Raw genomic sequence first — 14,668 nt, forward strand, 5'->3', positions numbered from 1 at the left:
AATGGCACTTAACATACATGATTTAAATTAATCCTCACCAAATGTCAACCCCCAGAAGATTACACTCACACCGATATAAACGTACTTTATACTAGTATACTAGTCCTTACTACGGCAGGCACAAAGGTAAGTCAGCAAATCCAGCACCAGAATTGTGTTCCTATCAAAAATATTACAAAATACCTCAGTGCCTATTGTGGTAGAGCATTTTCACACCTGGTTGCCTTCACCAGCTTTGCATGTAGTCACAATGTTTTGCTGTGTTAGCAAAAGATGTATGTCTCTGTCCAGCTTTCCATATAACTAGAAATTTCTTGTTGTGTTAAAGTGTTATTATGCATTCTCAGAACCTGCGCAAATTGAGAGTCTCATTTCTTCAGCAACATACCAAAGTTTACTCTTTACACTCTTCTACTCATTGCATGTTGCTGGAAATGTGAAGGCTAAACAAATACTCCCAACCCATTCCAGAAACCAAGGAAAGAATCCACAAAACAACCAACCTACCCAAGTAGCAGGACTAAACTGTGATGCAGAGAATGTTCTTCAGTATACTGCATTTTCCGCACCCTGGTATTAGTATAAAAAATGTCTGTCATCAGTCCAAAAAAGAGTTGCATTTAAACACAGGCCTGCAAGTTTACAGAGTGCCAAGATACTTAATGCTAAGAAAAGGCACTCTAGGTTCTACCTTCTCCAACCTTTTTCCTCTCTGAGGTGATCCCACAGAAACGAGTGGTAATACGTGTCCCAAACGGCATGCAGTACAACTGCAACACGGTAGAATACAGAGCTAACTACATCGTGCTCTCCACTACCAAGGCATCAGGGCTCCTCTCACATGGCATTTTGGTTCTCTACTTCTCCCAGTTCTGACACTTTGTTCCTTCCTTCTTCTAGGAACACATGAGGAATCTTCTCTCTCTCACATGAGGACATATTCACAGCTGAAACAAATATAAAGGCGTTACTTCATCATTCACACAGTCCAGGACAAGCAAACTCTCTGCATCATCTACAAATGCTGGAACACAATGGCAGGCTCACTGAACATAACATTACAGATGGCATCCTGTTAACTAACTTGTTAAAGCTATGCCCATATTAGACACTCCTTAAGCCTACATAAGCCATTCAATTTTTACTAACAGCTTATGTAAGTTAATATAATTGTTTTAGATAGCTTTGGAAAAAAAAAATATTCCCTTTGCCATTAAGCTGAGTTTTAAGCACAACTTTTACCCTCTGTAGTTTCAAAAACTTCATTTTTGCGTGTGTCAGACTCACCACAAGTCCTCTGAACATATTAACTGCTGCAAAAGCAGCTGTTTCCTCTACCCATACAAAAAATGCACAGCAGGAGGCCATCATCTTGCATATGTCATCTATACACATATATAACCCTTACAGGGATATAACGGATAGAACACTTAGTCTTCTTAATTTACACAACAAACTACGGTGGACAGCAAAACCAGGAAATAATATATATTTTCTGCTCACTGAGTTAACCTGAAAGAGAAATATAAGAAAACATTGCAGGTTCTCAGCTTCAGGAAACAGTTTATAATTGTCTACATATTTTCTCTTCATTTCCTTTAAAAAATAGGAATCATTTTCAGGCAAAGTTAGAGTAAGTTTTGTTAAAACAAACAAACTAATGAAACAGATGATATGTATCAGAGGGTGTGTTGAAGAAAGAAAGCCTCACTCCACCAAATGCACTCAAATAAGCATGGTTTGCAGAATCTTCTTAACCCCCACCCCTATTTTCCTAAGGAAAAAGAGGACAAAGTGTGTAAGAAACTCACCGAGATCCGTACTTCTTTCTTATACTGTCCTAAGCCCTACTCTATACTGAAAAATGCCCGAATACATAACCGGTCTTGCCAGACTGTGTGTTCACATCTGAACACTTCTCTTAAATCCATACTCATCCACTTAGTACTTTGCCATTTGTCTCCACAAGTTCCTCCCATGTTACTTAAAAAGAATAGCTATTCTTACTGACTCCAACCTCTACATCACCCCTCTTGTTTTATATTCAGTCCAGACGTTTTGCCAACAGATTCACACACACAGGACACCAAGACAAAACGCCCCCTTCAGCATTTAGTGTCAAAGTAGTTTTAAATGTGTCTTCACAACAGGTTTCTAAGAATCAGATTTTAAAAGTGCAGCTCAACACAAATATTCATCACGCTACCTTCTTTTAAAGGAAATCACCTTTGCAAGGAAGAAAAATTCTCAGAAAGAAGGCTATTTCCTAAAGCTTTGATGAAGACTTCCAAACAGATCCCCTGCTTAGCAGCACCATAAGTTGTACTACCCTTGCTGCAACGTGAAAGAAAAAAATGGCTAATTCTATCAAAGAATGAACAGATTTGGCAAAGACAGACACAAGGCTATCAGCAGGAGGCTCTGGAGAGGATACAGGTGAGTTCAAGCCACTGGTGAGTTTGCCTAGGACAGAGGCATCAAGAGATCTCAGTGACAGGAAAACACTGTAAGACTCACCAGACAAAAGGGCTCCTTAAACAGAACGCAAATAAAATTTAGGATGTGTAGCAGTGCTCACATGAAGAAGCACAGCACTTTTTTTTTTCCTTTCCTTTTTTTTTTTTTTTTTAAAAAAAAACAAACACTGTATGATTGTAGTGATAAATACAAAAGGCGAAGTTATCAGAAGTGAACCAAGAGGCAAAAATCTCCAGGGCAGCAACTCTGAAAAGCCTGTTTTTCTGCAAGGGGAGAGCAGGTGGTGATGGAGAGCAAAGCCACCAGTCTTTATACAGCTGGAAAGCCTGTTGAAGGTACCTGGCGAGGCAGCTCTATGCTACTTAACTATTTTTCTACCAAGTGAGGAACAGTTCCAAAGCGATCCAGACAAACTGGTCAGACAGCAATCAGCAAAACACTTAAGGTGCAACAGAGCTTCCTTTCTTTTCCCTCCCACTGCTTTTCACTAGTAGCTGCTGTTAGTGTTTTGTTGCAGTTGAAGACAAAAAAATAAAAAGCCCTAGCTTTAGGCGTTCTGACCAACAGAAATCAGTAGAGGGCACCAAAGAGCAAAGGAAGGTTACCTGAGCTTTCAAGAGGAGTAAACCCACGCGAAGCCAGAGCAAGAACCACGAAAGTCCTCCTTTTAAATCAGAGAAGACGTAGGCAAGTTTCGTCCACAACAGAATTTAAACATGCTGTAATGAATTATTCAACTTGCTACACAAACGTACACAGAGAAGAAAAGCAAAAGCTACATTTCAGCACGAACTGGTTGTCAAGTCTCTTCACAGATGTTTCAAGAATCAGTGCCCCAACAATCAAACTCAACTCTCCAACTCTCCTAAATAGGAAGAAATTTCATATTCCATCTGTGCCCTCACTCCTACCTTTCATGTTCCTCTTTGGGGTGCAGAGGAAGAGCTCCTGACAAAGGTTAAATTAAAGACCTTTAGGAGGGAGTCTAAGACTCGCTCTGTACAAATTCCCATTAAATGCACTAGCAGTTTAGCCTGTGTTATTTCCATGGACAAACATGTAAGATGGTTTTGAAAAGCAATAAGACTACCGCTTAAGTTTCAATTTGCTTTTCAATAGTAGTCTTGAAGAACTCTCTTGTATTCACAACTGCACAAGTTTTGTACTGTTCTTTAATTAGAATATAGAAACCATTTAATTCTTAAAAACTTTCTTACTGGAGCTGAACAAGTAACTTTACTTTGTCAATAGCAATCAATTTAAACCATTATCTCCTATAATAACTTGAATAAACCATGTTGAAAAAATCCATGCGGATAAGCTTATGCATAAATTTCACAAATCACACCTGTACCAGCCTTGATATCCGTTTCTGAGACAAATCCATACCTTCCAGAAAAAGGAAAGGCAATTACACACTATGACTCCCCTGCCACTTCAAGTGCAAAGCAAGGCCGGTTAAACTTGTAACTTCAATTTTGAATTTATCACACCTTTTGTTTAAACAAAACACAAACCAAAACAACCCAGAAAGCAAATTGCAGAAAAAATGCGTACGTAGATCAAACAAAGTTTAGAGTGTGCTGAAAGTCAGGGAGATGGCAAGGTCAGTTTCGCATAGGAAAATCTTGAGATCCCTAACTTACGAACCCCGCTATTTTCCTTCTTGCAAGTACCTGTATTAACACGTACTATTTGCTGGTAACAAGCCCTTGGAAACCTTCATCACATTGTTATACTATGTATGCGTTCGTTTTTTCTTCCAGGGTTTGGTGATTAAGGAAGACAAACATTACTGACTTCCACCAGCCGTTAAACTTGCCGCGGCACCACCTCGTTGGCTCTGCTGTCTCATGCTTGATCCTCCGAATGACCGCGCACCCCCCTCCACTCTCTAACTGCTCCACAAATGGATTTTTTTCCTCTTTCTCAGAACAGCAAATCTCTACTGCCTCAGCTGCAATCCTGTCTTGAAAAAGAAGGTTTGCATTTTTCATTCTTTTAGTGCTGCAGAGCAATTATGGAAGCTGCTGGGCCAGCAAATAAAATCCCTAGGAGTGGGTAAAGAGCATATATTTGGCAACTGCACCCAGAGCTGTTTTCTTAGCAGACAGCATGTAAGAACAAGCACGTAAGTGAAGACATCTAATCACGGAGAAACACCAGAATAAGGCAGACTGTTAGCGCACGTGCTCACCTCACCATTCCCACTCCCATCACCGCATAGTCCAAGAACTTACCGAAACGTACATTTGGTCCAGAGACCACCCCCAAAAACCCCTTTCAGCGTGCAAACGCTACGCAGCCGTTAAGTTTCTCACGAGCTACGTACAGTTGGATGAAGCTGCGCGTAAGAGGTAAATGAGTTACTTACGCTAAAGGACCGCAACCTAAAGCGAGCGTCTGCAGGAAACACCTCAGCGTGCGATCGGTTTCAGGCTGTGCCTCTCAAGGAAGCGGCGCGGGCCTCTCTGCTCTAAGGATGAAGAAGCCCCCCTCACGGTATACAGGCACCAGAGCCGGGCGGCGGGGCTCGACGCCGCTTCGCCGCAGCCCCGAGCGACGCGCTGCCTGCCCCCGCCGCCCCCCTTCCCTCTCCCAGCCCCTCCGAGGCGACGCCGGACCGCGGACACCGGAGGCGCCCCGAACCGCCGCCGGGGCTCGGGCAGGGGAGCGCAACCACCTGCCGCCTCCCGGTCCCCCCGGTGCCCGCACCGCCGCTCCCTCCCGGCCAGCCGCCCGCCGTGCCGAACCCCGCGAGGGCCCGGCAGCGCTGCCGTCCACTTGGCGGAGGTGCCGCGGAGGCCGGCCGGGCCCAGCGCCGCCGATCCTTTACCGCGGCCGACGCCACGGCCCCGCCCCCCCCGCCCGCCGGTACCTGCGGCCGCCCCCCCCCGCGGCCCCCCGCCGCCGCCTCCGCCGGCCGCCATCTTCCGCCCCCCGCCGGACGCCGCCGGGACACGGTGACGTCACGCCCCGCGCGGGCGGGGAGGGGGCGGGGCGGAGGGCGGTGGCCACGCCCCCCCCCCCGCGCGGCGCCCTTTGTTTGGCACCCGCCCGCCGGCAGGCAGCGGGCCACGCCCCCTTTGCACGCCCCCCCCCGGAGAGGCCCCGCCCCCCTCCCCTCCGCCGGGCGAGGCCCCGCCCCGCCTCCCCCGCTCCCTCCCCCCTCCCCCTCTGAAAATCGGGTACAGCACAGGGAAAGAGGGTGCCCCGCTCCGCACCGGCGCTTCACGAAACAAATAAAGAAATAAAGAGAACAAAACTGGTTTTCAGAGAAATTCCCACTAGGAGCTAACGGCCAGTTCAAAACCGACGCAGAAATATATGCATATGCGGAACAGAAGCAGGGAGTGGTAGGGAACTGCTGTGGTACTCCAGTATCGCAACCAACTGCCTTTAGAAAGAGCTACTTACACTTAAAAAAACAAAACCAAACATAACACAACTCCTCAAAAAGCAAATAAGCAGAACATGAGGCATTCGTTTAGCCTATATCCCCCCCCGATGCTGTTAACTAGGCATTAGTGCCCCATCTTCTCCTTTAAAACAAAAGCACAGCATTCACTGGCACGTCACAGGAATAAAAAGCACAGGTGTCTGCTCAGGATTTTTTTCACCGTTTTTCCAAACACATGGCCATCGTAATCAAGGTATCAACTAGAACTTCCCATAAAATGCGAGACAAACAGCTTCGTGTACTCTCACAGAAAATCCAAAGCTCCTACCACAGAGACCTGGCATCAGAGGGAGAACACATTTCCCTGGAATTCACCCCAAACTCATTCTTTCTGCTTTTATACTTGTTCCACCTCAGTGGGCCTTTACAGCGTGGAATTCTCTTCTGGTGTAGAATCAATACCAATGTGAAACATGCTTTTCACCCACCATCCTTAAAGTCGTAATATTAATAATAAAAAAAAGATGTTCTGCCCCAATTCCTCTATCAATACGGAGGCAGATGCTTTGCCAATCGACTCAAAAGATCATACGTGCGCTCTTCTGAATTTCAAACCAGGTAAGCTGCCACCCCTTCCATTCCCACCCCCTAAACCTGTGAAGCACCTAACAGAATTTCCAACAAGCCTTAAAACAGCTTGAATTACCCTGATATGACTGTCTTCCCTCAGTTTTCTTTCAGTCCAACATCTAGAGGTGTTCCTCCGCATAATGACAGAAAAGGAAGAATGCTAAAAGGGAGTGCCAGTCTGAAGTTGGTGCACTAGGATTGCTCTGAAAGGAAATTTCCACCACCTGCTTCTCACCCAAGAATATTTCAGGAACGGAGAGCACTAGCACCAAAAGAAAATACAATGCAGGTAAAAGGAACTAACGCTTTCTTGTGCTGTTTTCCCCAGGTAGCACCACCAGGTGTGGACAACTGCTAACTGCGCAAGTAAACATTAAACAAAATCTTCTGCCCTTCATACTATTTTTTTCCTCTTCCACGTTTTTCCCACTTCTGATCTATCATGTAAAAGTGACCTTCAGCTTTATCTCTCCAAAGTGGAGGACAGCAAAGACTTTTACTTGCTGTGAGCAAGCACAGCAGAAAGTGATGTTGGAACTCTGTCTTTAAGCATCTTCAAAAACAGCTCCAACACCACAAGAAATAAAAAACAATAATAAAAAAGGGAGTTTAGCTGTTTTTGTTTGGTTGGTTTTTTAATCTACAGAGAATATTTTCAGACATTGGAAACAAAGTAGAGAAAATATCTTTGTTAGAGTTTCACAATTCATGACCAGCTAATCAACAGGAAACCAAGTAATTTTCCCATATTGTGGATAGCATGTTTGTCCAGTATCTGTACGTTAAACCAAGCCCCAAATATAGCATGCTCCCTGAAAACAAACATTTTTAAAAAGAGGGAGAGGGGAAAAAAAAAAAAAAAAAAAAGCAGTGTAGCAGTAAAAGAAACTTGCAGTGAGAACAAATCCAGTGCTGGGATGAGCTGGAATAACTATAAAACTGACCTGTTCCAGGATTTTAAAATACAAGGGGTTTTGCGTTTATCAAGGCACTAAGATGCAGATCTCATTTCTAAGAATGATCTTTAAAATTTGACTAATACATGCCCTTTTCCAGCCACGATGAAGTGTCATAGTTGCAAACAATGTAGTACCTGTTATATGTTGAATGAATGTTTATCAATTTGCTTAATTACTCTAAAACCTTAAGTACTCTAAAATCTCTTAGGGACAGTTGAAGTTAAAATCTCTTAATTACTTAAGGACAGTTGAAGTCTAGGGTAAACCCATCAACAATACCAGTAACTTGAAGGAAAGTCTCACAAGCACTTCAGTGTGAAAACTTTTCCCTTCTGTATGCCAGACTTACACTACTGATCCAAGTAACAGTGAACATTTAACAACCAGTGTGCTACCAACTGCGAGCCAATCTGAGAATGTGATTTCTTGTCAAAAATGACTAGGAAAACACTTATATGTTACTGGACAGGTTGGTGTTTTAAGACTGCACTACTGAGTGACAGTTTCCTACCTGTAAAACCTGAAGTTCCCAATAGCAGAACAGGAAGATACAGCCATTGCAAAACCAAACAAAACACACAAGAGAAAAAAAGAACCAACCCCCCCCCCCCCACAAAAAAAAAAGCACCAACAAAAAAAACTTGAACACCTTGAACACTTATCTAGGCTACAACTTCTGAAGCAACAGTAGTAAGACATCCTACCTTACCTAACCATTAGCAGCAACATTGCTTTATTAATTGAGAGCATCAAAATGGCAAACCACCAGTGTTTACCAAGGGAATGCAAGGAAAAATAAAAATATTGTACAACATAAATTTCTCCTTCATTGACTAAGAGATTGTCCTGAATAAAATATATTTCTTAACATGCCAAAGAGTTCAAAGACTAATTTTTAAAATTGACTGCTACGCCTGCATAACAAACAATTTTTATATACTAAAAGCAATACATAAATATATATATATATATATATATATGCATCTTTTGAAGGAAAAATTTATGTATGCCTCACCTTATCACTGTCATCGCTGCAAATGTGATCTTGATGGATTGACTGGCATTGAAAGGAAGTACCAATGCTACCTACAAAAGAAGTTGGGGAAAAATTGTTAAAGTGATAACCCAATTCCTGCGAATGCTAAAAGTAAAGACAAATGTACCAGCCAGATTTTTTTTTCCACACACAGAAGAGAGATTTAGTTGCCAAAGAGTTACGTCTGACAAGTCATACATTTAAATCTGATGCTGGAACAAGCATCAGAGATGCATTTTGCACAATGTGCCAGCAATATCTCCACACAGATTTTTTCCAAATACTTAAACAGAACAAAATTAGAACTAACTACTTCATCAATCCAAGGCAAACATATGCAGCAAAGTACATATGCACAGACACAGAGAGAAGCTACACGCTCCACGTTAAGGTAGTGCAGTCCTGCCCCGTATCTTTTACTACAGAAAATTTTCAGCACCCTGGTTAGCCACAAAACAAGTCTCTCTCCAATGGTATATTAGGAATAAGAGTGAGTGGAAAGATCCAAGGTCAAAGCAAAAAAGCTTTGCTTTGTTGTTATCAGTCTTGTCTATAGCGGAGTTTCTGCCTTAAGGTTTTTCAACAGGTTTCTTTATGCCACGTTCTCTTATGGGGTACAGCACACCTCTGCAAAGACTCACCCAGTCGTGGGACTCCTGTCTAAGGAGAGAACCGAACTGAAGTTTGATCGTATCCACACAGATTCTCAAACTTTTTAGATTTACAAAATAGACTTACAGAACCCCTACATTGTAAAGATTTATTTCACGTGTTTTTTCCTTGCTTAGAAACTACAGGAGTGGGGTAACAGCTATTGTTGGTTTTATACTGCCAAAGGCAGAAAAAAAAAAGTTTTTATTCTGCCATAGGCAGAAATGACGGTCAGTTAATGAAAGCCCCTTAAAGCCCTGTAACTGGGTGAGGGAATGTTTGTCCCTCCTTATTGCCATCACTGCCTCAGATAAGACTCAACGTATTTAGCATTAAAATTGCATTTGCCCACTGACTTCTGAAATAGAAAGTAAAGAACGGGAGAGAGGGAAAACGAGTTTCCTTCCCCTCCACTGAGTTGTAGGCGTGCTGTAGCCAGAGTAGACATTCTTGAAGGAGCCACTGCTGAACCCTGCAGCACAGACACCACAGGCACAGCCTGTGACAGCACACTGAGCCCTATCCAGCACTTAGCCTCTGGATGTTACTCATCGTGATCTTCAGCCAATTCACATCGTTTTAGGCTAGCATCACGCGCTTGCAGACTAGCCAGCTTTACCACAGCTACTGGGAAACAATTCATGTCACGGCTGCATGTAGATACTATCCTGAAGTTTCCAAGTTTCATAAAATATCTAACAGCCTCCAGTTTTTCTGTCCAAAGGTTTGAAGTTGCACATACTAGCTGAACAAGATTAAATCAGAAAAACTTTAATGTAAGTTTACTCATCCACTTAAACATTACTTTTCCCAAGAAAAAAAAGTCTCCGTCAAAGCATCAAATTTAATCCACAAGAAAACTCCAACATACCCTGACTTTCTTAAAAAGAATAAAGCACTTGACTTCCTTTTTCCTGTCAGGTACTGCTAAAAACTTCATCCCATCATGTGATATGTGTACGATTTCCTTCTGTTCCAAATCAGAGTTTGTTTTAGAGCTGACAATTCTTAGAAGCTCTTAATGTGTAAGAATGCACAACGGTATTTTACAAATGCTCACCATTAGCATATTTTAATACATAAACGAAGCAAATCTCAAAAAAATGTGGTAGCAGAGGATACTGTAGGCTACACCACCTACAGCTCTGTTTGGCTCTCACACGCAGAAGGTATTTTACTTGGTTTCGTTTTTATAGCAAAGCACAGGAATCCACGCTCGTGTGCTGGGTAGGATTAGAGCTTCCTCACACCCTCACAGATCAGAAATAGAAGCTTCGGTTCCTCGATAAATGCTTTGCTGTGCGGTAGTTTTGCAGAAACATGTTACCTCTGAAGTCAGCTAAAAAGCCACATTCCTTTAAACACTGCAGCTTTTAAAGAAAAGAGCACTTTTAAACATGTTGTTTGGTTATTCCCCTCCCTCCCCCTCAAGACTTACACATTCAACTTCTCACAAGTTACCAGAACTGTATGTTATTGACGGGATGGGACGGGACTCTCCCCCTGCCCCCAAGTTCCCCTGGCATTTCCAGGATGGAATAACTCTTTAAGAAAGCAGATGTCAGTTAAATTCTTAATAATCCCACGGTTCCACTCTCAGGAAATAAAAATAAAAATAAAAAAAAAGGAACCAGAACACACTGCCAGAATCTACATATCCTTTTGGAAAAAAATCCCAAACAAATAAACAAACTAAAACCTAAATTTTCCACAGAAATTACTAATTAGTTACAGTTTATATAAATAATGCATCAATATAATAAAAGATCATTAAATATAGATAAAAAGGCCACACATTTATTTGGCTTGAGATAACAAAAACAGCTTCAGATGTCATACAGTTTTCTTTTTGGCATCTGTTCCTAGTACCCAAACTAAAATACTTGACTCAGCTGTCACAGCTTACTGCAGACTGCTAGGCATTTGGGCTCACAAGCAGACTTTGAACTGAATCTAGAGTTGCACTTTTCATAGCTATTTTGGTCTAGCAGGTTAGGATGAAAAAGACAAGAAAACTATTTACGAAAATCTATTATTGATTTTTTTTTTCCTATGAATGTGCTTTCAAATGCTGAAAACTTAAGTGTTACCACAAACACAGCACCCTGGTGCCTATCTACACAATCAGAATTTTTAGATGCTGCTCTCACATGGCTGCAGCATGCACAAAACGTTTAAACACACACAGAAAAGTGTATTGCCTGAAATTCAGGTGAAAAATGTGCATGTCGACACCCACCTTGTCAAGCCTGGATTATATTAGATACAGCTTAATTTTATAGGTTGCACAAACACAGTTATTCCTTGCTGTTCTGAATGTGGCATACACACATGCTTGCTTCCAGAAGCCAGTCCCATGTGAACTTACAAAGGTTGAAAGAGGACTTCATGTAAATATATGCATGTACTAAATAATAAACATAAAAGCGTCAAAATTCCTGCAGCCCTGTTCTGGAGTGGCCATGCAGCAGAAAATCCTCTTTAGCAGCGTGACTTCCACGTGTATGAATGGGCTGGGAATCCTCACGCTGAAAAGCCTGACTCTCTTTTGGTGTTGGGGAACGTGGCTGGTGGTGCAAGCGGTCACAGGACTAACACCACAGGAATGAATTTGGAGAGCGGGTGGAATGAAGGAGATGTCTGGGAAGCACATGGCTGGCCCCAAACTCCGGAAAACAGAGAATAAGTAATAAAGTCATCTGGAGAAGAAAGAGGAGGAGCACTGACACCTCCAGCCAGCGGTGAGGTGCGGCTCTCGGTCAGGTCTGCTCCTCTAAGACGTGCTGTGGGGCGTGCTAGTGGTGGCGAGACACATCGCCGTGCTCCCACAGCTGCGATTCAGTGGTCATTAGACTGCAAACCTATAATTAGCAGCTACCTAGAAGGGCACAATCATATGCATTGGAATATAATTGCAAACTTCTTTGATGGCCTACCAGTGATGATTTTGCTGCTGTACCAGTTTCCCCATAACTAATTAATAAACTTCTTAATTGCTTTGCACCAATTATGACTCAAGTCTCCAGTCAAAAGGGTGAACTTGCTTCCTGACAGTAATGCAGACAGGGAACAGCAGGCGCCAACACCACGCAGTCCCATGTGCTCCTTCCTCTGCAAGCACCTGTAGCTCTGCAGCACCTTGAGGTGCCAGTTCACATTAGCCTGGAACTGCGAGCTCATGAGTATTGTGTTAGATTTCATGAGATTTGGGGTTTCCCTTAAACATCTCTCTTCTGCACTAATGTTGTAAACAACTCTGAACCTTCCTGTTTTAAATTTACAGACAATATACTTGAAAAGCGTAAAGAAATTGAATGTGTTAATTTTGTGGGAGAAACACACCAGAGGGGAAAAAAAAAAAAAAAAGATTTTACACACACACACAAACTTGCACATTTACTTAAGGTCCCCTTTCAAGGGAAAATCCTGTTTTTTTTGTGCCCAACTTCATCTTGCAAATTTTTTGATCTGCTCGTATCAAGAACTGCAGTAACATCAATTCAATGCAAAGGTATTAAAAAAAAAAAAAGGTTTTAGAAATCTCTAGTAAAGTATGGTAGATGAAGAACAGATTGTGGAAATCAAAAGTAAATATATATGTGTACATGTACACATATGTACATAGGTGTGTACATGTACACATATATCTGTGTATGTACACACATGCAAGTGTTTATATAGGCATATGTGCAAAATATAGTTTATAATTCTATTATATTATTTCTATAAATCTTTCCAGTATTTATAAACATTCATTATTTCGAATCGTTCACTCATGCCGTCAGAATATTCAAAGCATGCTGGGCTTAAAGGATAGCGGGACATGAAAAAGCAGCTCCTAAACTCAGGCATTAGAATACAACACTTCTAGAAGTATGGTATAAAGGCTTGGCACATAAACTGAAAATGGGCACTCAGAAGTAGGAAGGTCTTACTTTGCTTGATCTATGTTGTACAAATTTATCTCTAGTTTGTGAAAACTGAGCAAACTTGTATAAAGTTCCCTGTATTTACTTTTCTCAACATTAGGACCAATACTCTGTACCTTTTTTTGCAGTGGTGCACCTCAATACTAAGCATAACTGTTCTGATCCTTGCCTTAATGCCACTCAGAAATAATAGAGATAATGCCATTTTACAAGCAAAGCTAAATTCTAAATAATATTATATAATACATTATATAAAATAATATATATATAATAGAGAAAATCTAAATAATAATAAAGATAAATTCTAATGAAATTCTAAATAATGCCATTTTACAAGCAAAGATAAAGACTAGAACTGAAACAGGACTGAAGGTCTTTACAGCAGAACTAAATTATGCAGTGTGCCTGTGCATCGAATTGTGGAAAATTACAACAAACTTCCTTTTTCTCACATACGTGTTTTGAGAATGGGTGTTGCCGCAGAGGAAAGGGCACCTGCATAAGTTTCTGCATCACTGTACTAAAAACTGCTGCACAGAAGACAGGAAACTCCGGACAGCAGCAGCAGCAGCACATTCCTCTGGGTCCCTAACATCGTTAGCAGTGACAGTGCAGAGATGTTCCCACAGCCAGCCTGTCACTACCATTGATTTCTACCCCCCTCCTCCCTTAGCAAGACTGGCTTTCAGAGTCTGTTACTCCATGTTCTCGAAGGGAAACTTGACATTTAGCACTGACAATTCTGCCTGCTGAAAAAAGTTTAAAATTCGGTAGAAGGAAAACTAAATCTCTTTTTTCCTGCTTGCTCTGCAAGAGTCTTTGCCATTTTGTTTACAGATGTGTATTTGCTAGCAAATGGATCCATCACAACATACTGTGTTACTGAAATTAAATAGATGTTAATGCCTCGTGGAAGGTGGTGGTGGTGGAGTTCTTTCTGTCTTTCTTTTTTTCTTTTCTTTTAATCAGAAACTTCCAAGGACAGTCGGCAATGTTTATAACAAAGTAAAATCTTGTGTCAGGAATTCACCTACACCTACTGTTTACCACTATGTTCTGTATTTATCTATGCACAGTCAACTACATTCTATATATGCACACATACAGGCTTATATGTATGTACATTCATACATATACATGAGTGCATACACATGCATATATGTATAAATATTTTACATACACATATACACATATATTATGTTGTTTATTACAGATTTCTACAATCCATCTTTCAGTTTTAACACTGCAACCAGTTGCTAGGAGGGTAATTAACGACTCCAGTAAGGATCAGACAGCCAGAACAGACAAAAAAAACTGAGGAGTCTGTTTTCAAGTAAGTGTCCATAATTACACAAGAATCCCGAACTACAGAAAATGTGATTTGTGGGCAAAACAGTCTCCAAAGCTCCATTATTTATTTCTTACAGAACAGCAGAGATAACGTCATGTTCTTTGACAGAACAGAATCTCCAAACAAAATATAGCCCGTGTTAAAATATGAAAGTTAAGAAAAATCTCTAGTGGAGGGAAATAGCAAAAGGAAAAGACAGTAAGTACAGATAAATTACAACGAGATTGAAATTAT

General features: G+C 41.5%; 1 protein-coding gene across 4 annotated transcripts in view; it reads right to left on the minus strand.

Annotated features, from left to right (window-relative positions):
- The window catches only part of RNF38 (ring finger protein 38), a 126,507-nt gene that overhangs the window by 44,648 nt on the left and 67,191 nt on the right, over positions 1-14,668 (minus strand). For 3 of the 4 annotated variants that reach the window (XM_040540527.1, XM_040540525.1, XM_040540524.1), the window contains exon 2: positions 8,483-8,553. Coding sequence is in view for 1 of the 4 variants with exons in the window: in XM_040540524.1 (XP_040396458.1) it covers positions 8,483-8,553 (71 nt within the window). In the remaining 3 variants the exon portion in view is untranslated. Of the gene's footprint in view, positions 1-4,852; positions 5,169-8,482; positions 8,554-14,668 lie in introns of those variants that run through there. The other variant, XM_040540526.1, reaches the window with a different exon arrangement.

Source organism: Cygnus olor, chromosome Z (assembly GCF_009769625.2).
Source record: "Cygnus olor isolate bCygOlo1 chromosome Z, bCygOlo1.pri.v2, whole genome shotgun sequence".
Classification (NCBI taxonomy): domain Eukaryota; kingdom Metazoa; phylum Chordata; class Aves; order Anseriformes; family Anatidae; genus Cygnus; species Cygnus olor.